This window comes from Cibotium barometz, chromosome 39, assembly GCF_041138505.1.
Source record: "Cibotium barometz isolate CiBa-2024 chromosome 39, ASM4113850v1, whole genome shotgun sequence".
NCBI classification, from domain to species: Eukaryota; Viridiplantae; Streptophyta; class Polypodiopsida; order Cyatheales; family Cibotiaceae; genus Cibotium; species Cibotium barometz.
This window is the reverse complement of record NC_141084.1, coordinates 30,669,399-30,677,542: the sequence shown is the minus strand read 5'-3', so window position 1 is coordinate 30,677,542 and position 8,144 is coordinate 30,669,399. Positions and strand designations below refer to the sequence as shown.

Here is an 8,144-nt window from a genome sequence, read left to right as displayed (position 1 = left end):
ACTTAGCCCCACTGGCTTGGCTTCGTGCCTCTTGTATATACACTCCTCTTATTTTTGGTACTTGAAGCCACAGGACGTGGCTTAGCTTCGTGCTATATGTACATACAAGCACTTTTTGAGCTATCAGTTAATGCCTTGTAACTAAACGTTTCGGAGTTATAATGTTTTATTTGGAATTGTAATTAATGTCGGCTATAGACGTGCTTGCAAGAGTGCTAATTAAAATGCGATTGGCTGTAAGAATTGAATTACACAATGTGGAAATAGGATTCCTGTAACTACATAGCATACACAACATACACAACATTCTGTTAAAGCACACAAAAATTAAAAAATCTTCTGTAGCGCGACGCGTTTTTCTGTTCAAGATGCGTCTATTTGAGCGTCTATTTGAGCATCTATAAACACGTCTAATCTGCGTCTACTTTGCGTATATAAACACGTCTATACATGCGTCTGTCTGTTTTTTAAATTTCTCCTCGATCGTCTATTTGCGCGTCTGTATGTGCGTCTGTATGCGCATATATAGGCACGTTTATAGGTGCGTCTATTTGCTATCTTTTAAACGTGCCTTTAGACGCGGGTCTGTAGACGTGCTAATAGACGTGGAAATAGACGCGCTCGTAAGTTTTTTTTAGTTGAGTAAACGCGTCTGTGTGCGCGTCTATAGGTGCTTTGTCTTGTTGGGTTATGCATATTGATAATCATTTGTAGAAAATCACTGTAACTGAACAAGAGAATAGATATCATAAGCACCATAAGGAAGATGGAACTTGGAAATAGCTAAAACAACAAGGAGTTGTAACAGAGGAGTACATTCAACAAGGTGAAGGCAACTATGAGGTGAGACTAGTTGATCCTCATGGTTTTAATTTACTTGAAAGAGATGTAGTAGTAATTATATATTTTCATATGTAATGTAGCACTAATTATGTATTTTTTAATTGTTTTTCATTGAATGGTTTTAATTTATTATATGAAAGTTATGTAGCACTAATTATGATTTTTTTCATTGTATGTAATGTACGATGAAGATGAAGGTGGTGAAGATATATGGGGAGGATGATGACACTATGGCGGATGAACACAATCAAGATTAGTTTGCTTTCTAATTAGGGCATTGTAATTGGACATAGGCTATTGTTAATGCCACATTGGTCTCTCGGTTTTATTTTGTAATATCTGTTTTGGGCTTATATGTATATACTATTTGTAACTTTTGTGGGCTTATATGTGTATCCTATTCCATAAGGTGATCAATGATAATTATGCCCTTTTTGGACTCTAGTCAATGTCTGTCTTTTTTTAAGCTTATATATGCAAATAATTTCAATGTTTATTACAAAAAAAAGTGGGAGATATTTTATCCCCCATTCTCTTGACCTTATTTTTGTTGCAGCCTACTGCACATCTATGGGTGAAATAAGATGTAACAACTTCAAAAAATTCAGAGAGTGCATGAGAATGATGAATAAAGCATTCCCCATGGTCTACGTTTGTTGCAATGAGATGGAACAACATGGTTACAAGAAAAATACTCATGGCTCCTTGATTTGTTCACATTCTCAGGAGGTGTACTTTTGGAAATACCTACATATAACGTGCATTCAAAGGGTATTAATATATATATATACATATATACTGTGAATTTTGACTTAATAAAATAATCCCTTTTTCTTTATAAACTTGTGGTTTTTTTTCAAAATTCCATTTAAAACTCCCTTATGTAAGTAGATTTCTATAAAATTTTCTCAAAATCTTGGTTTAAAAAACCCCTCTTAATGATTGCACATATTAGACTTACATATTTTTAAGTGAATCCCAAGGCCAAATAAAAAACTCAAAAATGGACATTTTGACATGAGTGAAAAATTTATTGGGACTAAAGCACACCTGAGTGAAGATGATGATATTGTCAAGTTTCATGTATTGTGGTGAATGGCCATAGGGTCATTGGAGCTCATGTTGTTCATCTGGATGTGTGCATTAGGAGGGGTAACAAAGCGTTTCCAGAACCAGTGGTAGGACCAGATGGTACCCATGACTTCAATCTCCATGTTCATGGTCTCGGGAAGGAAGAGGTAGGTTAGGGCGCCCATGACCAGCGTCCACCCTGCAAAGAAGAAGAAGATGCCGAACTTCATGTGGCACAGCATGGTGAGGGTGGTGTCAGCGATGAGGAAAGTGAAGAGCATGTTGAAGAAGACGGTAACGCTCTGCCCCTCCGAGCGGGATACCAGTGGGAATATTTCTGTCGATATCAGCCACGCCAATGGCCCCCAGGACCATGCAAACGCGCACACGTACACACACACCAACAACAGCACCACTATTGCCCGCCACGTTGGAAGTGTGTGTTCTCCTGTCGTTCCTATCAACAGGATGCCAACCAAGACCTGCAATTATCATCATTACCACTACTTATTTCTAATAATAAATGGAAACTTTGATATGTATTAATTAAGACCCTTCCACATAATATTCCGCTATGATTGGTTATGTCAACACTATCGTTAGAGCTTACATAAAAGTTGGTGCTTCATTTAATCAACCTTTGAATTGAAGTCACCTCATTTAAGTCCATTGTTGGGCAAGAATAAGCAATACGTTTAATCTACATCAAATTCAACGATGCTAGATGGACTTTGGGATAGGAGCCAGTGGAAGTATAGATTCATACATTTCTGATCCCAACTTATTAAGCACATTTTCTTCTTCTTGTCTAGCTAATTCTATACAAAGCCATATGGAAACCGCTAAAAATGGGATTTGGTGATGGGACTTTTAAGCATTGTAGTTCAGCCGAGGAAAAACGAGAAATTGTTTAATAGTGTGAGTTTTGATGTCATGTCTTGTTTGAGGGATAGCCTATTTTTGTACATATGAAATTGGTTGGCTGATGAAAAATCCATTTTTTTGGAAGGAAGAGCTAGAACTAATGAGATGGAGAAAGCCATGAAGACCTTAATGTTGAAGAGACAATACAATGTCCAAAACTTTCAAATCAGAGAAGAATCCACAATGAAAGCTGCACCTTTGGTTAAAAATGGGAATGAACTTGAAGATGAAGTGCAACAGTCATTCTAAACATTACTGCCTTCAAGAACTCTACCAACCAATAGGAGGTTACAGTCATGTCATATGATGCCGGGAGTTAAACATCTCCTTATAAAAAGTCTTTTTTGTAATCCCTATTTTTATTTAATAGAGTCTATGCTTTTCGAGAACAAAAAGAGGAAAGACATTAAATTCAATGGTAGGATGGAGTAAATAGCAGGGTTCCCCATTTTCTTGATGGAAAAAAATCATCGTTATCCATTCTAAGTCCTCACGGGCCAAGGGCAGCTCATGAGTTTGACTATGTGACAACCAAAAAAATGTGAGCTTCACACATCAAATTCCTAACCATAAGAGTGACATAGAACTACAAAAAGTACAGCCATATAAGCTCTTAACAAATTTAATAAGTGATGGTGATAAGCAACTCAACGCAATGGATATTCCTTAAAACCATTACAGTGACATGAAAGTACAAGAACTACAGCTTGGGTAGGAAACAAGATGCCCCCATGAATATATAAGTGTAGGTGGGTTGGCGATTATTCCTCCTATATAAATCTAAAATTATACAAAATGGGGCAAATATTTTTAAAAAAAGCCCTAAATATCCAAAATTGGGTGAATATTTTCTAAAACCCTTCAAAATGCCCAAAATAAGTGATGGTGATAAGCGACTCAAAGTGATGTATATTCTATAAAAGGAAAGGAGCCCAAATTCAACAGTGGACATGAAGATTCAGTTGACCCTGAACTATGATGATATGAGCATGAAGCTACCTAACTCAAGTTTGAAATCATTACTAAGCTAGAATCTTTTGTAGCGAAACAAGAGACACGCTAAGGGTCATTTTTTCAAGAATAAACAAACAAACAAACAAATATATATATATTTACGTAAGTAGAGACACCCACACGATTACACCATACTTTGGTCATTGTTTCTGTTACATCATCTAAAGACAAAGCCAACCAACTATGTGGAATTTACCAATTCACAGACAACATCTCACCTTTCATCCTCCCATTAGTGAAGGTTGGTCTAGACACCTTTCATCCTCCCATTAGTGAAGGTTGGTCTAGACACCTTTCATCCTCCCATTAGTGAAGGTTGGTCTAGACACGTCAGAGCTTCTTTAAAGATTCTCGAGCGAGAAGGAGATAGATAAGGCAAGGAGGGGGGTTGGGTGACTGGAAAGGAGGGTGTATGAGTAGGGTTTTGGAGCCCTTTACACACAAAAAGGTAATCAACATACCAGGGACATGCCACCTATAGTAGCAAGAGAGAGAGAGTGACAGAGAGAGAAGCCCTTTTATGAACTTACGAAACCCTTTTACCAACTTACCAAGCCAAAAGTTCACAACTTACCAAGGCCAACATTGAGAGAGAAGGGGGGGGGGACACGTAAATGTTTGCCAATTAGAGACCTAAGTTCGCCAATTTACCAAGGCTTACCATGTAGCCGTTCTTTGCACGATAATAGGGATTTACTTACTTGTTTGGGCCCAGCAAGCTACCCTTAGCCCTTGTAATGAATACTTGTTTTTTTTCTCTCTAAAGCTTCCCACCCTATTTTAATAGCGTCATAATAATGACTAGTTGGGAACCCGTGCTTCGCACGTCTTTTGAGGCTTCCAAAATCAAATTCTACCTAAACCTCCTCAAATCTCCTCCTCCCCTTCCCAAACCTCCAAATTCTTGCCACGTGGCAGCTTTGTGAAACTCTTCCTTAAGATAATATAGAGATATAGAGAAGTCTTTGCCCAAGTTAACCGTGCATTTCTCAAATGGGTCTTGTGTGTGTCTTTTTTTTTTGGGGGGGGGGGGGGGGGGGGGAGGGGGGAATTTGGCACAAGTGGAGCCCACTCAATTAGAAGCTAAAAATTACAGTTTTTGGTTAGCCATGACTCCAATTAGTTATGAAAATACTTCACAATAAAAAATGCACGGGCTAGAATACAAATACATGGAATATACATAAAGGATTAGCACTAGTGACAAAATTAGAGCTAATCTAATCTTACGTTCGCAATGAGATGAGATGATGGAAATAAATACCTGAGCAACGAACATCTGCACAGAAGCTTCAAGAAGAAGGGCCTTACGCCCCACTCGGTCAACGAGGATCATGGACACAAGCGTAGAGAGCACGTTAACAGTTCCAATAAGCACTGCAGAGTAGAGGGATGCATGTGTACTCTGGACACCCAAGGCCTCCTTGAATAACACAGGGAAGTACAGGATCACTGCATTTATGCCCGTGAACTGTTGGAAGAATTGCACTGCAATGGATATGATTAATGGTGGTCTATTGGATCTGGAACGAAGATTTTCTACGGGGCCATTATATGATGCCCCTACCAATTCTTGCAGGGCTGCCCGCGCATCATACCCATCCCCTCTGAGCCTATGCAGCACAAGCTCAGCTTTGCCGCGGAGCCCCCTTTGTGATAAGCTATTTGGGGTTTCCTCTATGAGCAAGCTTCCCACAGTAAATAGCACTGCAGGCACCGCGGCAAGCCCTAATGAAAGACGCCACCCCCATGGATGGATCCTTTCTGCCATCAAATTCACAATGCTTGCCACTAGAATCCCAATTGTCACATTCAACTGGAACAGATTGTTCAACGTCCCTCTTGCGTCTGCTGGGGCTATCTCTGATAAAAACAAAGGGACAGCCTGCATAACACACACACAGACACACACACACACCGGCCCCCATTGTGGAAATCATAATGTCAGTTCTGTTCTTCACCTTTAAAACCCTCACAATTGCTTGTATGGTTATTCAACTCTCTTTACTAGTTACATCCCTCGTCAAATAATTTTGAGGAATAAAAACCTTAATTTCAACCGTTCAAAATCGAATTAAAGAAGCGATTAGAGGATAAATTAATCCTTGCCTGATTACCAAAACCTACTCCAAATCCCAGCATTATGCGGCCACAGATTAACATGGCAAGGCTGGGTCGGGTACCATGAAGGCCGCCTGAGATACTGTTGAGGACCACACCAATATCATAGAAGATGCCCGCCACGAGCATGGTCACCTTGCGCCCATGGCGTCTACTCACAATACCGGCAACGAAGGTGGCCACCATTGCTGCAAGGTATAAAGAAGACGTGAAGAACTGGATCTTCTGGCTGCCATACAAGCAATAGAGACTTGCACCGCTGCCGTGATTCGTGTTTGTTGTATTAATATTTTTGCAATCTGTATTGGTATCGGTTAATCCATTCTTAATCTTCTGCTCTAAGACACTTGGAAAAAACTGGCAAAGAAAGCCGTCCATCACAGTAACTCCACCTGCAGCAAAGCACAAATTAGGGAGAATTGTAAGAGGTTAGGACCCTTTTACAAAAGAACGTCCCAAGGGGGATTACTACTAAGGTAGGTAGAGGTTTTAATCGCATTTGATGTATACGAATACACAAAAGAAGTGCAATATGTATGTATATTTACAGAGGTTGGTGATATATATTAGCTGTAATGTATTTCAGGTACATGAGTAGTGCGTATATATATAAAAATAGATAAATTATATATATATATTTAATAGTTTGCCCGCTAGCTCTAGCAAATAGGAATTAAGGGCGAGATTAATTGGACACATAAAAATAACTACAGCTAGTAGTTTACTACTGAATCCCGAGTTCACTAGTTTGACCGCTAGCTAGCAGCTTGTATTAATCCACTCCAAAGGTTGCAATTAGTTATATGATAAGTTATATAATTATTGATAATTCATAAAACCACTCCGAAGGCTGCACAATTAGTAACATGATTCGTTTAGTACCTGAAATGCCGACGTCGTAGCCGAACATGAGACCTCCGGTTGCTGCTATGAGGGATAACAAGACAATATACGCAGGCAATTTACGTTTTCCGAGAGTCCGATTAGCGAGGGCGGATGACAACGAACAACAATTATGTGAAATAATTGCCATTTTTCCTTGCAAAATACTGCTGATCACTAAGCTAAGACTACCAAGCTTAATATTATTAGGCTGATCGCAAAGCTAAGACTACCAAGCTTAATATTAGGCTGATCACGAAGCTAAGACTACCAAGCTTAATATTCGGCTAATCGCAAAGCTGGGCTAGCACGTTCTGGCTGAATTTCTACGAGTATGTATGGCCCATGGCCATGGGCGCCATTGATTGATTTTAACAAAAATAAAAGAAAAGAGAGCATTTGAATTCAAAAGGCTTCACGGGTAGACTTGTTCACGTTGACTAAACACAATTACTAATTATGTTTTGTGCAAGTCAATCATAAGGAAATCACGAATATATTGATGCTTATATATCAATTACTACATACACGTTAATTACTAATGTAAGCAAGACAACTAATGATGCGTAAATAACACGACAAGCGTGAACCTGGGTATCCAAATAATTAAAAGACTACGGGGCAATAACCGAAGAAAAAGTAAGGTGCCAACTACAAAATGGTCTTGTTCCTCCTGTCATAGTTCATAGGCTCATCATCCTTCCCCTCTATACACTAATCCATTGTTAACATAGATTGAGCATGACCATCGGTCTTCATCTTTGCATCATCATAATAATAAGATGCATCCAACAAGTATGATCTATTGGATTCTAATATCAACAATGCGTGTACTACACCAAGCTTTTTGTATGCCTTTTTCTTGGGCTGTAATGCAAACAATTACAAATTTTTCATTGGCTTCTGTTATTCATTGTAGAAGTTAAGGTACTAAGTCCTCGAGGAGGAGGGGGGGTCACTCAAAAATATATAAGACAATAGGTGAGTTCAACAAAAGGGGTTTTTTTATCTTGTGGAGTTACAGGAAATCTACATACATAAGGGGATTTTTAATTGAAATGGTAGAAATTTTGTTACTAAAGGGGTACTTTTGTTGTAAAAAGTGTTACAAAACGGGTGTTTTTAAAATTTAAAAAATTTTGTAAAGTAGGGGGTTTTTTTAATACCCCTTGAATGCACATGGTATATAGGGGATTAACAAAGTGACCCCTCCCCCAAGACCAAGTACATGCCTTGCCATCATCCATGTCATCAAAATATCAAGCCTTGGAACTTTTAACAACAGTGGC

The 8,144-nt window shown here is 38.9% G+C and overlaps 1 protein-coding gene across 2 annotated transcripts; it reads right to left on the bottom strand.

The window, feature by feature from the left end:
- Positions 1-1,893: 1,893 nt before the first annotated feature.
- LOC147615979 (sugar transport protein MST4-like) lies at positions 1,894-7,200 on the bottom strand. Of its 2 annotated transcripts, none has more exons than XM_086778039.1 (4): positions 6,856-7,200; positions 5,962-6,365; positions 5,117-5,737; positions 1,894-2,396 (listed from the first exon to the last, which is right to left on the bottom strand). In XM_086778039.1, exons 1-4 carry the CDS (start codon positions 7,004-7,006, stop codon positions 1,923-1,925), a joined length of 1,650 nt encoding a protein of 549 aa, XP_086634165.1. In that variant the 5' UTR covers positions 7,007-7,200; the 3' UTR covers positions 1,894-1,922. The 2 variants fall into 2 exon arrangements, with proteins under 2 accessions (XP_086634165.1, XP_086634166.1); XM_086778040.1 differs by having other exon boundaries at positions 2,182-2,371.
- Positions 7,201-8,144: the final 944 nt, after the last annotated feature.

What these genes read in the sequence shown, in the direction of transcription:
- LOC147615979 (XM_086778039.1), bottom strand. Translation starts at nt 7,006, where the DNA reads ATGGCAATTATTTCACATAATTGTTGTTCGTTGTCATCCGCCCTCGCT. An exon ending in GAGTAGGTTTTGGTAATCAG is followed by an intron (nt 5,738 to 5,961) that starts GCAAGGATTAAT and finishes TGTGTTATGCAG; the next exon opens with GCTGTCCCTTTGTTTTTATC. An exon ending in TGCAGATGTTCGTTGCTCAG is followed by an intron (nt 2,397 to 5,116) that starts GTATTTATTTCC and finishes TGATAATTGCAG; the next exon opens with GTCTTGGTTGGCATCCTGTT.